The following is an 18,117-nucleotide window of genomic DNA, read 5'->3' as shown; positions in this document are numbered from 1 at the left end:
AAGTTTTCTAAAATCCCAAACCAGGCAGAGGGATAACTTGTCTCGATGTCCAACCATCTCTTGTGGAGCGAATCCGTTGTAATCTGACCTAAACTGGTTTTATTTACGAAAATATTCAAAACAAATACATATATATATGTGTGTGTGTGTGTGTGTGTGTGTGTGTGTGTGTGTGTGTGTGTGTGTAAAACGAACAAGACATTAAAAAGTGTTTGATATGGGAGGGAAATTTTCGATTGGAATAAAATGAGAGAGTCAGGTGTCGGAGCTTTATCTTACCTCCGTTTTCTAAAGTCCTCCGCTGATTATCCAGGCAACCTCATGCTTACACATTTCACAGTACCCGCTCCAAACTCAGTCCTGCTTCAAGTAAGCAAATCATCAGTCTGCCACCAAACGTCAATTTCTCTGAGGGGAGGAAACGGGAGTTCCGAGTTGGGCTTTCAAAATAAAACGCCTTTATCGGAACCACATCTTGAAGCAGTCCGAAGAGGAAAATCTTGATTTTTGAGGCTAAACCTGTAAAAATGGCAACAATACTTATTATCATGGTTTAAGTTTATGCTACAGGATTGGCTTAAGGGTATTAAATTATTGGCTAAAATTAAAAACCTGGAAAAGGTTGCAGTCAAACCTCAGTTTGTACTGAAAACCAGCTACATCTGCTCTACACACAAGACAAGCAGGTCTGTCCTTCACCTTTATGAACAGATATTTTGCTTCCCAAATGTCCAGTTAATGTCTATTTATCACCTGTCATTTCAGCATTTTTAGGAAGGGTGTCCTAAGATGACATTCATTAGCATGAGGTTTCTTACGAATGTCAACAGAGGTGGATCCATATGTGTCCTGATTAACATACCAGAGTATTTAGAGGTTTGTTATGCTAGCATGCGCTGTCTATGGACAGACCATCAATTACAGACATTTGGAATCATCTTTTGGGTCAAATATAAATACGGTACGGTTAAAATTTAGCCCAAAAACCCGAGTTTGACACATCTCGGATGGAGTAATGCAGACTAGTGTAAAGCTGTAAAATGTGTAAATTATAAAAAACATTTTCTTTTTTAATTTGAAGACTGGCCTGCATTTCATTTGAATTCAGGACAAGTGTTAGTTTTCAGTCCATGCTGGACAAAAATTCAACTCGAGCGTGCCACATGTCGGTCTTCTTCCCTTCGCGGCTTTCTTGAAACATTTTTTCTCTTGCATTTTTGTTTGTGCAATTAACATAAAAAGCTTTCCCTTTGTGTATGAGCTTTTGTTGGAGGGCACCAAGAATAAGACAACGTAAAAATGTCTTCAACTGCAGGAAATGCGACGTGACGGCTGAGGTTTTTAATTTCTAACATTTGACCTCGAGATGATGACACCGCCCTCAGAGATTAGACTCATCCTAGCTGTGGCATCTTGGGCATTTGGTGCTTTAGGACACATTCTCCTTCATTCACTTCTGACGCTATCCTCTGCTTCTTGTTTTACTGTCAGCCATCTGAAGATACATTCAAGAAACATATGAGAGAATAAGACAAAAAACATTTTTAGAGAAAAGATAAATCCAGCCAGTTATTCTAGGATTACTCTTACCGTGTTCTATTTTAAAATTAGTTCAGCAAGATAAAGAAGAAAAAACACACTTTAGCTTCCAACTTAATATATTTTTAGCATAAAAGTTACAATATTTTTCTCACCTAAAATTTGCAGAGAAACATTTTAAGATTTAAATTAATATATGAATGTTCTTCCAGAGTAAAAAGATAAAGTCGAACCTTAACATTCTCTTCACAAACTGAGAGTTCACATATGTTTTAGTCCATTAAGTACAAATCTGTTAAAAAGCGAAGCTGATTTTAAGCTTTTTTTAGATGATGGTTATAACTTGGAACCTTGCCATGTCTTAAAATGAGTTCATTACAGATTTTAAGGTGAAACAAACATTATTCAGCAGAAAATGTGAAAATGCAGACGTTGTATGTGAAAGAATAAAAAAACAAACAGATCTTTATTCATTTTAGTATCAATATCCTTCATAAGTTGTTTTATTAAAATAAGATCTTTTTTTTCAAGTTTTAGTTTCCTCTAATTTTTTTTATTTTAACACAGTGAAACACTGGCATTTTTATTTCGTGTCATCGTACCCAACATGATTGTGAGATGCACCTTGTTGCTACTTTTACATTTCGACTTATTTTTTGTTAAACTGCGGAATAACAAAATGATAAATGCCATCGTATTAATTTATAAGCTAACTTTAAGGATCTGTGGTGTTCATGCTTGGGTAACAATGGACATGATTGTATTTAGTGACATTTTTCTCTCCAGTTAAAGCACGTCTCTTGCTTTACTCCGTAGTCGGCTCTCCTGCTTCCTGTGCCAGCGGGTAGCTTGACCGGCTGTGAGAACGTCGAGGCTCATTTCTCCATCACAGTTTCTGTCAGACGGATCTCCAGGACATCAGAACTGGCAACAGACCAAAACCTGGAGGAAATTTCTGGAGGAAATCCAGAAATCAAAAAGTGACAGTCCCTCTAATCAGTCGCCGTCATCTTGAGATTGTTTTAAAGTGGAATCATGCACATCAGTTAATGAGAGCTTTAGTCCATCGACAACAGCAACAACAAAAGTAACGTGCCAAATTTACCAGGACAGGTTCATTTCTGACAGGCTGAGGGTGTGTAACGGAGCCGTGTCTCTACGGGGAAATAAAACTTTATGTAGAGTAAATAGATAAAGAGTGGCTGAAAGTGGATTCCAGGCCGTGGTTGTGTGTTTGTTGACGCTCTGTTGACACAACACAGGTTATGTCACAACAGATACTGAAGGGAAGGAATGCCACGTGAAAATATCAAGGCCCCTACTGGAACATAGTTTAGACATCTGAGCCTGGATGTATCAAGTTTGTTCCTGCACAAACACATTTTCAAAGAGTAACATGGATTAGTTTGCAGCCCAGCGTCTCTCTCTCTCCGAATGAAACATTCTGATAAGTTCTGAGGAGGAAGACAACCTGCTTGGTCTGTAACATTTCAGTAAGTTATCCAGGGTGTTTTGTCGTGTGGAAGTTGAAATTTGGAGAGAGGCGGGGGGAAAAAACGCAATCACTGCCATCTGCTGTCCAACCCGTGTCACTGCATAAACACGAGAGTAGAAAATAAAATGGCGAGTGACAGAAAAAATTGGAAAAGGATCCAGAAGTTAATTTATTTCAGGAAATTCATACTGATTGCATTCAGTAGTTATATTTTTCAAACATTTCTGATATATTTGGCTTACAGCTAATGAAAAAAGCTGGCTTACAGCTAGAATGGCTCCTTCAATTATTTTTTTTTAAATACAGAATTGCTGGTATGGCACACAATTATGGGTAGAACTGGTTACTTGGCAGTTATCCAGCAAACACCCTTGACGGCAAGATTAGACTACAAAACGTCACTGGTGAAGGAGCTGGCGGACCACAGGGTCATATGTCAAAGAATATTGATCAAAACTTGAGGGAAAAAAACATTATTCTGACATCCAGAGTTTAGAGGAAGAGTGGAGAGGTCCACAAAGATGATTGGGGGGAACCATGTTCTTTGCTGGTGTTGGTCCAGTGTGTTTTATCAAATCCAGAGTCAGTGCAGTCGTCTACCAGGAAATTTTAGCATATTTTATTCTTCCCTTTGCTGGCGAGCTTAACACAGATGCTGAAACCATCTGCCAGCTTGATTTGACAACTTGCCTGACCTAAAATCCAGACGTAAGATACGGTATTGCACAACGGGAAGGACACCTTCCAGCAATGGAGGCAAGTGAAAACCCCCTTATTAAAGTAACCTCAAAGCCACTGGTTATGAACGCCTCCAGGACACACTGCATGTATGCAGTAACACATGCAGAAACAGCTGTGACTAATTACAGCACATGTAGTGTAGAGCAGTGGTTCTCAAACTTTTTTCAGTGATGTACCCCCTTAAAAATATATTTTTAGTCAAGTACCCCCTGACACGGGCAAAACATTTTTGGAATTAAAAAGAGGTACAGTGCTGTAAAATCACTGTCTGATTTATTAAAGCCAAACAACTTATATCAGTGAACCTGACAAATACATCCATATTACAAACATTGCATGGTTAAACAAAAAAGAAAAACAGAAGACGGTGACCACCAGGAAGGTATAAAACCAGTCAAAACTGAAATATGCAAAACGCTGCTAATTTATATTGGTCTCTGTAATGGTACAAAATTAAATATATACATAAATAATAATTCAGTGCATGAACACACATTTATATTTTATCGAACTTTTCACAAAATAATTTTTCCCAAGACTTATTATGAGGAGCCTACTGATTTTTTAAAGATATTTTGAAAAGCTTCACGTACCCCCTGCAGTACCTCCACGTGCCCCCAGGGGTACACGTACCCCCATTTAAGAACCACTGGTGTAGAGTATGCGTACAAAGCCACATCTTTATAGACGCGATTTTTGGTCTGGTGTTCTAAAACCACGATAAAAGAAATGTATGTGATGTTTCCCTTTTGAATATTATTGAAAAGTTCATATTTTTTTATTGAATCAATTTGCAAAGTCGACAGCTTTATCTCTCCATCTGTGCTCTAATATTTTCTACCACACTTTGTTCTTACACTCACCTTTCCATCGAAACACTTGGATGCAGTTTTCTTAACAGCCAGTTATTTTGTAAATCCTAAACCTTATGAATGCTTGAAAAATATCACTGTTTGTAATGGAGATATGAGTATCATTCTCGAACAGAGTGCCAAAATTCAGATTTATTGACACGCATCTCTAAGTAAATAAAAAAAATGTAAATACAAATAAGCTAGGAGAAAATTGGATTCGGAAACCATTTTTATTTTGTAAATGGGTAATCGCTCAGGCTGTACACTGATGTTTTCTGAGTTTCACCCAATAAAAACAGTTAGGAGCATCCAGAGGCTTGAGAGCGAGGTGACGAGGTGACGAGAATGAAGCGGGATGAGAAGAAATCTGTACTCCGTTCTTTCTGGAATTTACATTTGATGTCTGAACTTCATAAAAAAACAACAAAAAAAATCAACACATGACTTGTTCTGCTGTTTCAGGTGGCTCACCTGCTTCCCGCCCAACGGGATTCCTCAACTCATCAGGCAGCTGCTCTCGGTGAGTGATTCTTATACAAAAAAAAAAAAGACGCTAATATTTAAAACCAATAAAAATAAATAAGATTAATCCCAACGGCATATCAGAAAACACGGACGGGGGAGAAGTAAAAAACTTTGTGTAGTTATGCCAGAAGAAGCTCCTCAGGGAATACACACTGGTTCAATATGAGAACAGGTTTCTCCTTTACAGACAGAAGCACATATCTGTACCTCGTAGTTTATACGTTATGAAGCACTGACTGAGTTCATGCCAAAGCTCAAAAACACCTTCCCTCACTACAGCCGGCGATTATATAGCGCTGTGACCAGAGATGGACAGTTTTTATACACTACACTTGTTATAATGACCACACTCCATGTGCTTGTTCGTCTAATATTACACCAAATAAAAAAATTAGGCTCCCTCACAACAAAGCTATACAGGTTATCATACAAACTGATGACGAGACAGTCTACTGACACACGGGTACAGTGCACGAGTTTGCAGGCAGGGATGGGGAGGGGAGAGGAGTCGGTCGTTTTTGAATAGTACAAAATGCTTGTTCTTTTTAGTTTTTCCGTCTTCTTTCGGTGTTTCAAAGCAAATCTCCAAATTTATGGAGCCAGAGCTGTGATCTCCACACGCGTCAAGGAGATAAACCGTCTTCGTCCTCCGAACAAACGTCGTTATTCAGCTGGCGGTCACGTGACATTCACTTGAATTTGGAGGGGGGGTTTTTTTTCCTCCAAACACTTGGCTTTAAGTCAGCTGTTCCGCTGGCGTCTCTCATCTTCGGGACGTTCCTCTTTTTTCATTAAATGCATGGTATCGTGAATATTTAACAGCACTATTATAAGGCAGTGACAGAATAAGTTTGACAAATTGGTCCATATCTGATCTGATCATGCACACTGTTGCATCGTAGAATATTTCCCTCCTGCAGCTGCAGCCTTTTTTTTTCCATTATTTACCAAAACAAATACTTTGCCTTGCAAAAGTGACAATCCCTCTTGATGGTTTTTTTTTTTTCACATTTTGATACAAACATTAACGGATTTTGTTAGTTTTTGAGACTGATTAACACAAAGGTGTGCATAATTGTGAAAAGTACAAGTTACAACATACATGGCAGTGGTGTCCAATTTTTTTTCCCCCAGGGGTCAAAACTGGCAAATTTATTGAATTTTCTTTTTCTTTGTTTTTCCTGCTCAACATTGTGAAAGCTACATATCATTAAATATCAAAAACACAAAAAGGGCTTCAGACTGTTGCCTTATTAAAAGAAAACACAGACAGTGTTCAAATGTCTTATGTCATCAACTGTTCAACTGTTTCGTCACCATGTTCTTAACTGAACAAAATCCTTTCAAGGACCATGAAAAGCCCCCAGGCCATACTTTGGACATCCCCGATAAATGACCAATCTAGCAACAACACTAGTCCGACTCTGCAAACGACTCAAGACATAAGTGGAGGTTCACCTTCTAGCAGGAGACCAAACTTATCTGAGGTGACTGAGTTAGAGCTTTTTGCAAAAATACTGTTGTCACTGTGTGTAGAAACGATAGAGCTATACCTAAACAACTGCAGCGAAATATGATTCTACACGGTTTATGAATCAAGTATGGTTGAATACAAATAAATGCCATGCAGTCTTGGATTTAGAAAAAAGAAATTGAACATCGTGAATCCGTCTTAAGATTGTGGTCGTAACAAAATGTGAAAACGTTCAGGCTTGTGAACACTTTTGCAAGTCACCGCACGTCTAAACGCTGAAGTCGGGCCTCGGTTTATCAATTTAAAAATCCCTGTAACAGACACAGTGAAAACTTTACAACCACTTGCAGGTCAGACATGCAGAACAAGCTACTTAGAGACTATCCCACAAAAAGTCAAATAATAATAATAATAGAAAAAAAACAGGTTTAAGTTTTGCACAATAGAACAATAAAATAAGAAAAATAATTTCTATATATATATTTATATATATATATATATAGTGTCCTTTTCTCCTACGTTTATATTTCTCATAATATTCCAGTATTTGTGAGTAGTTGGCAAAACTACGCACGTTTTTATTTTATTTTTTTTTTAAAGTTTCACACATTTACGAGGCGGTCCTTTTGTAAAAGCAGAAGTGTCCGGACTGGTTACGTAAAAATGAGAATTAAAAATAAATAAATCTCTTATGATCTAAAGATAAAACTCTGCAGGGTGTGGTAAGCATTTAATTAACAAAAACAGTCAGAGTGCGCGCTAACCGATCCACGGAGGTGTGTGGTGTTAAGTGCGTTAAGGGCACTAAAAATAAAAGCTTTTTCCTGTCACTGCTGCTGTACAGCGCGACTGGGCGGCGGAGGGAGAGAGAGGGGATTTTTTTTTTTTTTTTTGCGTTTCCCAGTTGGCCCATCATACTTTGCTCTCTGTCGTGTTTGTCTGTATGACACTGTTGTGTGCCGAAGTGATCAGGGGGTTTGGTAGGTCTCCCTCCTCCAGTTTGCTTTTCTCATCAGCAAATATCTTCCTGCAGTGAAAAAGGAGACAAAGTTTAAAATTAGAACTGTTAACGTGTGCGTGGTAAAGGCGGGGGGGGGGGAAAGGAAATCCCAGAAAACAAAACAGGTCTCTAGAAACAAACAATACCCAATATGTAAGATGACGCTGCAGTTAAGACGTCGTCTTACATATTTCTTCACCACCTTGACACGGTCGGATAAAATAAACAGATAATGACATTCCCACATCCCAAACTGACTCTCTTCCCTAAAATCAAACGTTGAGCAAATGTATAATAATAATCAGCTTGGCTTTGTTTTACTTCTGAGCATTATTAATAGAAGAGTAAAAGCGCCCCAGGCTTGCTACAGAATGTCGCCGCTTCCATTTGAAGCCCATTTTTTATCCGTCAGCAGCTCACAGGAACAAACACCAGTTGGAATCTGTCGATACCTCTGGATAAAGGTTTGAGGAAATGACATGGAATTAAAGCCTGAACTGATGCATGTTATTATTATGACTAGAAAGGCATTTCAAAGATAATATGGCTCATATTGCTGTTTAAGTGATGGTTTTTATGCAGATGATTAATAGAAATGCGACCTCAGGTTGCAAAGAGAGTGCTTTGCTTTTGAAGACAATGTTGTTGTTGTTTTTTTTTAAAAAAGGTAATATTTGCTTTGATTTGTTTTATTTTCTACACTCATACATATTGCCCGCTTTATGTATATAAATGACATCCCTTATATTCATGTTAGTTGCAGTTTAAAAAATAAAAATCGTTTTAGATGTGGAAAATGTAAATCTAAGGAAGCATTAGGTTGAGTTCATGTCAAAGTCAATATTAATAAAAAAATAATCTCCAAAATTTGAAGTATGATATATTTATGTCGAATGCTGTTATTTACAGCTCTTAAGGCTGCATAAGAATAACTTTTATTACACGAATTTTCCATATTTGGTAAAATTGTACAAAATGAGACAATCTGTGAAAAATATCAATCTCCTCTAGTTTCTCCTCGTGGTATTCCTGCCCTCCGTAGGAATACACCGTTCATGATACAGGCTGTGATTACTTGCATCATTGTGATTTCTTGCTTTTGTAGCTTTGATAAATTTGCCAAACTCTAAAAATTCTCTCCCCACATTTTCATATTTAAGTATTTCTATGTAGAATTTTGAAGAAAGAGATGCGTTTCATGCCATTTGGAGTAAGGCTGTAACAATCCTTTCCAGATACACTGTAGATAACCTGTGATCTTTAAATCTCATCTAAATGAATCGCAGCAGGCAAACGTTCTCAGATGTCACACTATCCATTATGTGTAATCGCTCTGAAAATTACAGCACTTTTTGCGGGCAGTTGATATTTTTGTATCTCCCATAATAAATGTGGAGGAAGGTCTGGGACAAACAATTGTATCATTTCCAGACAGTGTTAGCTTTGCCACACTTGGACTTTAAAAATCCTTGTTTGCTTTAAAAAATAATTTTCTTTTTAAATGTTGTAGGAACCCTGTTATTCTTTACATTTTTAAAAAGCGAATAAATATAGATAAGTCAAGTTTTGTTGTTTTTAAATTAAATAATATTTTTTTAAAGTATCACTTTTGCTAATTAATACACAAGGTATGATTCAATCATCTTGAATTCATTGTGACCCCTGTTGAAAATGACCTAAAATCTAGATTTTTATTTTAAAGAAAAACAAACCAGATTCTTAAACACTGTACTTGGGGACAGTGTTTTATGTATTTACCTGAAATGGCATTTTTTTTTTAGCTTGTTTTAATTTTCATTATTGTCATTGGGTTCTTATTTACTTTGAAATCTCTTTTGGGATTTTTTTTGGTTGTTCTGACTTTTTTTTTTTTTTTTGGTGAAAAACAAAAATGCACAATAAAATTGTTCAAAGCAAATTAAACCCGTGATTTCCTGACCTCAGAGTAAACTAGAGCTATTTGAAGAGGTAAATCCTGCTGCTAGTTTGTAAATTAGTCAGTAACGATGTCTACCATTCTTAAATTAAATTAATGGGTTCCAGATTTTGATGTGTGGAGTCACATCATTGTGGGCCTCAGCTTTGAAAGCACACATGTGATTTAGGCTCTGGATGTGCTAATAAACATAACTGAATCCTTCTTTAACTTTGTTTAAAACTGGATGTGCATATCCAGATTGAGCTTAGATAAAGGGGCAGCATTATGTGTTTTCCAGGCACATTGAGCCATTTTATAGAACAATCAAGTAACTGGTAAGTTCTAAAAAATGCTCTGTATATATATATATATATATATACATATATATATATCAAATATGACAAAACTGATTTTACTTTGTAATTTATCGCCTTGAAATTGGGCGTCTGTTGCTTTAAAAACTCCTGCTCTTTCTGAAACTCCGCCTTTAGGAAGTCATCACAACATCACTCCTCTATTAACCATATAACAACATTTTTACCAGCGTTTTACTGAGAAGTAACTCGTATAATGAGCTCGGCAGACGTGCAGTTCCACCAGGTGTTTGCTAATTGCTACTGGCTAGCCTGAAGGAGCTGAGTGGGCGAATCACAGGGAATGGGTGCTCCATGAGGCAGACGTTTGGAAGCTTGGAAACTGTGTCTCAAAGGCCGCGCTAGGTCCATCCAGGCGGTTTTGCACAGCTGAATGGTTGCCACTGCAAATTAAATGATCTCTCAAACATGCATGACAGAATCAAGGCGACACTCCAGGCATGTTTTTGATGAGGCAATAACATTATAACATGATGTAAAGCCCAAAAGCTGATTTTACATAAAACTGCCCCTTTGACAACTTGCATTTCTAAAAACTTGCTCAACTACTCTTAATGTTTTGCTTCCAAATTACAAACCCCACAATCAATAACTGTCGCCCACAGGCAAAGAAAATGACAACCATCAGACCACTTCTATCTGCAACATTCCACTAACAAATAAAATTCACCCCAATGTCATTACCACAGTTTACCATTGCAATATCTGATATTGTGTGGTCAATGGCAAGATGCGGTGGTGAATGAATGAGCATACAAGTTACACGCACTCTCACACGAACGACACACGCACACAGATAAACCTCTAGAGGGAGCCGTACTCATCGTAGACAGGAGGAGCGGTCTTGAGAGTCTCTGAAGCCTCCAGAACTGGGCCTGAGGGAGGGAAGTCTGCTTGGTCTCCGCTGGGCAGAGAGGGGGCGGCGGACGGGCTCTCTAAGCTAATCAGGTCTGAGAGGGGCCGGGAGGGTCTTCCTGCGGCGTTTCTCAGCTCTAACTCTAAATCAGCATTTTTGTGCACTGCGTCCGGAGCCGTTAAGTCGTACAGGTCTGACCCCGGCGTGAGGAGGTCGTTCGGGACTGCCGAAGTGATCGCGGTGATGGGTAAAGGCGAGGGGACGTCTGCCAATAGAGTGATGGGATTTTTGAAGTGTGGATCTTCGACGGCATTGGGGATATCTGAAGGAGTGTTAATCGGAGCGGGTTTTGTTGTGGGGATGTTGTTATCGGTTGGATTATCTGTGTCAAAGTCAGTAAAGGTGTATGCGGTAGAATCTGGAAGACTAGGTTTAGACTCTGGGGCTGGTTTTGGGGGGGCAGTGTTCGCTGTAGCGGCAGCAGTTTGCGCCGGCGTCTCTTTGCTTAAGGCCACGGCGTTGGCCCGTGGAGTGGGCTTGTTGACCGGTGGGCTCGGTGCAGGTTTCTTGCCATCTGGAATGAGAGGAGGAGAAGACACGGCGAGAGGGGAAACCGGTGGACTGTTTTTAGCATTCAGAGCAGCGAGTTTGGGAGAGTGTCTGCGCTTTGGCGGTATTGGCGTTCCAGACTTTTGAGGCCTACACTGTTCGGGGGTGACAGGAGGATTGCTAGTCTTCTCCGGCTCTTCCAAGGTCTTACCCCCCCTCTCCTCGAGCAACGGCGCCATTTTGGCTTCGACGGCGGTCGAGGAGACCACGTGGGTCGGCGGGGGCGTGTTGGACTCGGGGGTCGGCGCTGGAGCGGTGAGCGGGGTGGGCGAGGGCTCGTTGGCCAGGGTGGACAGGCTGCAAGTGAGTGTGGTGGTCTCGCTAGAGGGGCTTTCCTGAGCAGGATCAATGGTCGCGGTGGCTGTGTCTGAGTTGGTGGCTATGGAGGAGGGGGTGTCCAGTGCCAGAGAAGCCACCAGCCTGAGAGAGCAGGGAGAGAACAGAGACACACAGACTAGACACCAGGGTGACTGTGACAAGAGGAGGGGTGAACCGAACGACAGCATGCAGAGGGATTAGTTGGCTTCAGAAAGTCACACAAACGGAGACAAAAGCAACTGAAAAACAGCAACTATTAAGCTTAGCAAGAAACAGAAAAGAAAAAGGGGGCATCATGCTGTGAGTGAACATTAAAGGATACATCCCATACACACACCAACATGAAGTACACTGACTACTCAACTAATGTACTTAAAAGGCACCAATCTTCCTAATGTGAACTACAGCACCACACTGAACCACCTTTAAGGGTTAAACAGTACCAGTGACAATCACATTCTGCATTTTTCTACAGTTTTTTTGCTTTTTCTTCCATACTTCTGGTATGAGATGGCTGGCTGAGGCTGTCAAATGGCTTTATGAATTGACCACACTTGGGGGAGAAAACAAAGCCTTTTTGTGTCTTTTACTGGTATTGCTTCAACCTTCACATAATGAGACAGAAAATCTCCAGAGCTGGAGCAGAAACACAAAGTACGGTAATCCCCTTTGACCGGGAGGAAGAAAGGAAAAGCAACACAATCCAGTGGACTCCACTCAAGAATGAACTGAACTTTTCTACAGGTTGAAAAGGCGAATTAAGTAGTGTTGTTAAATAAGACGATTCTTTAAAGTGGAGTGCAATGTCAGACAGTTAAGAAAACCTTTGCGTAAAAGTTGCTGAGTGCTATTTGTCTGTTATTTACTCACTCTGGCTTTGTGAGAGGTGTAGTTTCGTTGGGCTCTATCGGTCCGGCTGCGTTGTGATTGGCTGTGCACTCATCCTCTGTTCTGACTTCCACTATGGGCTCTTTGGACTCGTCTTTCCTATAAGGTCGACAGGGCGGCGTTATTACAATGGCAGCACATGATGGGCATTTTATTTCACTGGCTTAGTGTGAGAAGATGCAACGAGAGCTGTGAATCTAGTCTTTCCAATTCTGTCATTGCTTATACTGGGTGAGTCAGTAGAGTTGATGAGACGATTGATTTTCACGACACAAGAGGCATGTGTATGTTTTGATTTGTTAAAGGAAAAATGGTTATTTAGATATCATTTGAATGTTAAGTATTCAGCATTTTGTATGTAGATGGTTCAGTTCTGTTCGGCAGTAAACTTGTACTCATGCCTGATGGACGCAAAAACGAAAGCTAGTTAAGGTAGCACAGGTATATTAACAGCTACAGATTTTACACTTTTATTTCTTATTTTGGAAAAGCCTTGTAGAACAAATCAATTAAATTCTAAATGTAATAGAAAAGGGCATCTGTGTCATATATACATACACCAGGTCAACAGGAAGTCATCCATTACTAATCAGACACTTTCAAGTGTAAAATATAAATACATAATTAAATGACTTCATAAATGTACAAGAATTAAGTATAATTTTACAACTTATTAGTGTGAACTTAGTTAAAAATATAAACACAGTGCCTGGGAAAAAAATAGCTGGTGCATATTTTTCTCTCGCTCAGAGCTGGCATATTATAACAAATTAGCGAAATCAACTTAAATGTGATCTTTCACACTCACACGAAAGCAGCTTTGCCCTCTTCCAACACGTGCCCTTTCGTCCCCGTGCCTGATTTTCCACACAGGCACATGATAAGGCCACATTTGTTGACAAAGTAACAAGTGACATCCACTGCTAGCAGCAGGAGTAGAAATACTACAACAAGGATTCCTGCCCAGAGTATGATGTTCATGAAGATCGGGCCCTCATCACCCAGGTCTGCCAGACAAGAGACACAACGCAGAGCAGTGAGAAACTGGAGCGAGATGCACAACAACATAAACCAGCCAAATTAAAGTGCTACAAAGCTACACGAGCTTCAAATGCTTGTATGAAAATAAAGAACGTACCTGCTGAGGAGTGGTTACCGACAAGTTGCCTTGAATTGATTTTGAACATGAGTCAGCAGTGTGTGAGTTGTTTAAATATTCCTCTAATGTTAATCGTGATGAATGTGTATTTCATATGAAAAGATCTGATTTAAGGGGACAAAATTATGTACATATTTTTTTTTATTTTCAAGCAATTTATTTGGTATTAGAAAAACAAGCAAACCAAAGTTTACAGTGTTGCTGGTTACATGCGGGTCAACATTTCCATTTTCAAAAAAGAAAAACCTGCCGAGTCTTTACTCTTCATCTAAAACTATCTTTAGTTGTTACGGACTTCTTATGCAATATTTTAATATGTACATCAATCACCCATAACATTATGACTACTGACAATTAAAGCAACTAACACCCTGCACAACATAGTGTTCTGCTTGGAGAAACCTGCTTTCTCACATACACAAACATGTTATTTTGAATATGTGCAATCATTTTTTTATTTGCAGATGACTTAATGTTTTATATGAGTGGGGTTTATTCGCATGAATTAAATTTTGATTATACAGATAATTGGCTAAATCAGCCATGGGTCGGTATGCAATTTTCATATGGCAAATTTCAGTAAACATTTGTCACATGGTTTTGAAACAAAAAGATATCTAGATATAATCACATATGTAAAACAGAACTGAAACAATTATTACTATTACTCCTGAAATAATAGACAATTGATTAATAAACTTATGTTATCAATGATATTTGTGTTTTTGATGTGATGCACAGATTTAAATGTAGGTATGGAATAAGTACCTCATAAATGTAGTGATATATGTTTATTGTGCAGAACATCGTTATAAACTGTTAGCTGCTTAACAGACATCCCAAATTCAATTTGAAAATTCATAACATGAATGTGTGGCAATAGTTAAATTCCCACATGATTAGATTTTACAACCTGAAGTACTTCTAAATGCTTTCTTTAAACTTATTTTATTGACACTGCACAACAACATGCGGGGGAGGAGCTGTGCTGTTTTACTTTATATTCCATACAGATCAAAAGAACTCTGGCAATTTCTACCATAATAAGTGCTTCAAACCACAGAAGTGGTACGATGAGGGCTTTCTTTATTTTTTTGATGAATCCTTTTCTCGGATTCATCAAAAGTAATTAAGATTTCGACCTATATAACCACTGCGATTCACAGATTTTTGATTCTGCACAACAGAGAAAGATTAATTCAGTACAAAAAGTTTAAACGGCTGTTTGCTTGCTTTGCTTGATCCAGATCAGTAATTTTACCAATTTCGAAAAGTAAGAGTGCATGAAATATCAGCACTAGCAGCAGTATAGGAATGTTTTAGTATATCGGTTTCGGTCTGAAATAAAACCGGGCCAATATTAACTAATATTTATTGTCATATTGCTGTTTGTTTCTGGTGGGGTGTTGGTCATGTGGTATTTGTTTGATAGTGATGCAGCAGAGAATTGTGGGAGGTTATCTGCAATCATTTATACTGGCCCAAATGTTCACATCAGTGCATCCTTATCAAATAGTTAACAGGCTCTCCATGGCAGAATTATTTTTTGACTGATTCAAACATTTCAGTTTGAAAAAAGATTGCTGCCTGTAAAATATTTATTTTAGTGCACAACCTCGTCTTATACAACAATTCCCTAAAACAGACCCATTCCCAAAGTAAATATGTCTGCCAAGTTATAAAACAACTGCACAAAAGTACAGCCTAGGTTCTGTTTAGGTTATTCCTGGATTCTACAGGTTGGGTATGGATGAAGTTAGTGAATTTGAACACAGCAATTTCCATAAAATGCATTTAATCATAGTTAATCTATGATTTAGGAACGGGTCAGTTACTTTTCCAAGAGGGTTGGTAGCTTTTATTATCTGAAAATATACCATGTGGCGAAATGGATAAAACAGAATAAATCTGTGACTTTTTCACAGCACTGCAGCTGAATGAAGCACCTTTCACATATAAATATATAAAAAACATGATGTAACTTTTGTGGACATCAGGTTAAAAACACTTGCACAAGAGAAAAAAATCTTATTAATCTGCACAAAAATAAATGTTCTCTAATAATTCAGTAAACATTTTGTGAATCTTTGCCAATATAGACGATAAAAATATTTGAGTTCCCCCCCACGGCATTGTCAGTGTTATTGTTCCAAACCTCTAGAGTTCAATTTTATGAAACACAATATAATACAGTGTTTATGTAAACGGACAGGTTCAGTACTCGGTGCTCACTCGAATCTAAGTGCTATGTTTTGTTTTGTTTAAAAAAAAAACAAAAAAAACTTTTATCATAACTCCACATTTGTTCATAACTGTAAACTGGCAATCCTCTGCGTCAAGTGCTGACGGCTAGCTGTGCTAATGCTGAGCAGAGTGAATCTGTGGGAGGCGAAGGTTTTCCACTGCCTTTGGTTCATTGAGTCTGTCTGGTCTGGTCTGAAACCACACAACAGCCTTCTCGCCACCACGACAGAGGCGCATCTGTCATGGAGAAAGTCCGCTATAGTGGCTAAAAGCGTCCATTAAAAAAAAGAAAGCCAGGCCAGAGAAAAGGCAGGCTCTCCTCCGTCGTTACAATGTAGATCCCAAACATAAACTACGACAGCAGAAGTGCAATGACAAGGGGCGAGATGAGTAGTACCAAAGTGTATGTCACAGATGAGCTGCCCTGAGTGGCTGTGGGTCGAGACAGCACAAACCAGACCAAAACGCACACAGGTCGGGACGAACATGTTCACGTGGGCCCACCACACGAATATCCAGGATCAGGAGAGAGAGCAGGAACAATGAGCGAGGAGATGAAAAGAGAGAAGAAAAAATAAGAGGAGGAAATGAAAGCACAATAAACAGGAAAAAAAGAGAAGGGTGGGGAAAACAGAGAGAGAGAGAGAGAGAGCGTGAAAAAAATGTTTCAGCTCTGAAAACCAAAGGCAAAAAAAAATTAAGAAAAAATGATTTCTCACATTTGAGGGAGAAAAAAAAAAAGAAGCAGCAACACATCAAAGCAAAAGCACATCACAAAAGGAGGGGGAAAAAGCACACTGTGTTGGCTGGATGGGTGACTCAGTGGCGGTGAGTGGAAAATGCTTTAGTTTGGGAAATAAATTAGAAAAAAAAAGTGAGAGGAAGACATAATGGCCTGCTGCGAAGCGCTCGACAGGGTCTACCACTTGAAGGGAATTTGACAGGCTGTGTGGGTTTTCTACCGTTAGTAACAAGCTGCTTCGGCTGCAGTTAGGACCTCATTGAACATGTTAATTAAGAGTTATACAAAAGACTCCTCTCAGAGGAAAACTATTTCATCTACTTGGTTAAAATTATACACAGGTTAAGGGGGAAAAACGGGATCGGAGGAAATCGTCCTCCTGTGAAACACAAACTCAAGCTTATTCAGCCACGGTTTTCAAAAACAACAAATAAAAAAATCATTTTTATCCAACTTGGACATATACAGTATATACCAGCTATGAGAAAGTATTTCACCTCATAAAGAGTTTTGGTTTTTGATTTTCTGCCACTCCACAAATGTTTCAGATCATTAAGTTTCAGTATCAGACAAAGACGCATCCAAAAAACCCCCAAAAAACAACAACCCAATAAGCAGTTTTTAACTCTTTATTTAATGTATTAATAGAATAGGAGAAGGTTATGCAACCCAACCTGGCTCTGTGTGGTAGCATGGCCGTCTGGGGCAGCTTTGCTGCTTCAGGGTCTGGACAATTTGTAGGAATTGATAGAATTCTGAAATCCTGACGAATATTTGGCCATCAGCTTGTGACTTTAGGCTAAAGGATACTTGGGTTATGCAGCAGAACAATGATCCAAAGGAAACCAGCAAGTCTGTCTCTGAATGGCTCAGCCAAAGCCAGAGTTAAATGATGATGTGGCAAGACATTAAACAGATTCTTCATACTCCAAAATAGTTCAGATTGGATCTGACCCGACTAATTAACTTTAATTTAAGAGCCCGAATTAAACCTGACATGTTTTAAAGATTTTTGTTTTCTTTTGTTTTTAGATTTTAACGTCTTCCAGCTCCATCTTCTCGCTTGTTGTAACCACAGGGTGAGTCAAGAATAAATCATCTGGGATGTGTGGTTGATAGGATCCTATCTGCGCTGCTGCTTGAGCAGAGCCGCATGCGCATGCAGTGCGCTGCGCTTGTTTAAGTCTGATGACTTTTTCCTCAACAGGTTAAACTATCTACTCTTCTACTCTCACTATAAGTAGATTACCACAACCTTATATTGTGCATGCTCGTTTAATAAACCTCTGATACATGCAGCTCAGAGAAAGCCAAACGCGCTACAGAAGCCTGAGCCCGACCCAACCATCAAGCAGATAATTCTGGCCCAAATTCCGGGTCA

General features: G+C 39.0%; 2 protein-coding genes across 14 annotated transcripts in view; both read right to left on the bottom strand.

Moving 5' to 3' along the window:
* Positions 1–386, bottom strand: part of zbtb16b (zinc finger and BTB domain containing 16b) — a 33,581-nt gene extending 33,195 nt beyond the window's left edge. Inside the window, exon 1 of the mRNA XM_027999754.1 lies at positions 280–386. The gene's annotated coding sequence lies outside the window, so the exon portion shown is untranslated. The remainder of the gene's footprint in view (positions 1–279) is intronic.
* A 4,454-nt stretch (positions 387–4,840) lies between these two features.
* The window catches only part of ncam1b (neural cell adhesion molecule 1b), a 110,717-nt gene continuing 97,440 nt past the window's right edge, over positions 4,841–18,117 (bottom strand). For 10 of the 13 annotated variants that reach the window (XM_027999743.1, XM_027999740.1, XM_027999742.1 and 7 more), the window contains 4 exons: positions 13,400–13,598; positions 12,574–12,690; positions 10,741–11,805; positions 4,841–7,655 (listed from right to left, as the gene is read on the bottom strand). In XM_027999743.1, the coding sequence (XP_027855544.1) occupies positions 7,541–7,655; positions 10,741–11,805; positions 12,574–12,690; positions 13,400–13,598 (1,496 nt within the window). In that variant the 3' untranslated portion in view covers positions 4,841–7,540. Of the gene's footprint in view, positions 7,656–10,712; positions 11,806–12,573; positions 12,691–13,399; positions 13,599–18,117 lie in introns of all 13 variants that reach the window. The other 3 variants (XM_027999749.1, XM_027999750.1, XM_027999751.1) reach the window with 3 other exon arrangements.

Source organism: Xiphophorus couchianus, chromosome 18, assembly GCF_001444195.1.
Source record: "Xiphophorus couchianus chromosome 18, X_couchianus-1.0, whole genome shotgun sequence".
NCBI classification, from domain to species: Eukaryota; Metazoa; Chordata; class Actinopteri; order Cyprinodontiformes; family Poeciliidae; genus Xiphophorus; species Xiphophorus couchianus.
Note: the sequence above shows the minus strand (reverse complement) of the source record. Positions and strands in the feature narration are given on the sequence as shown.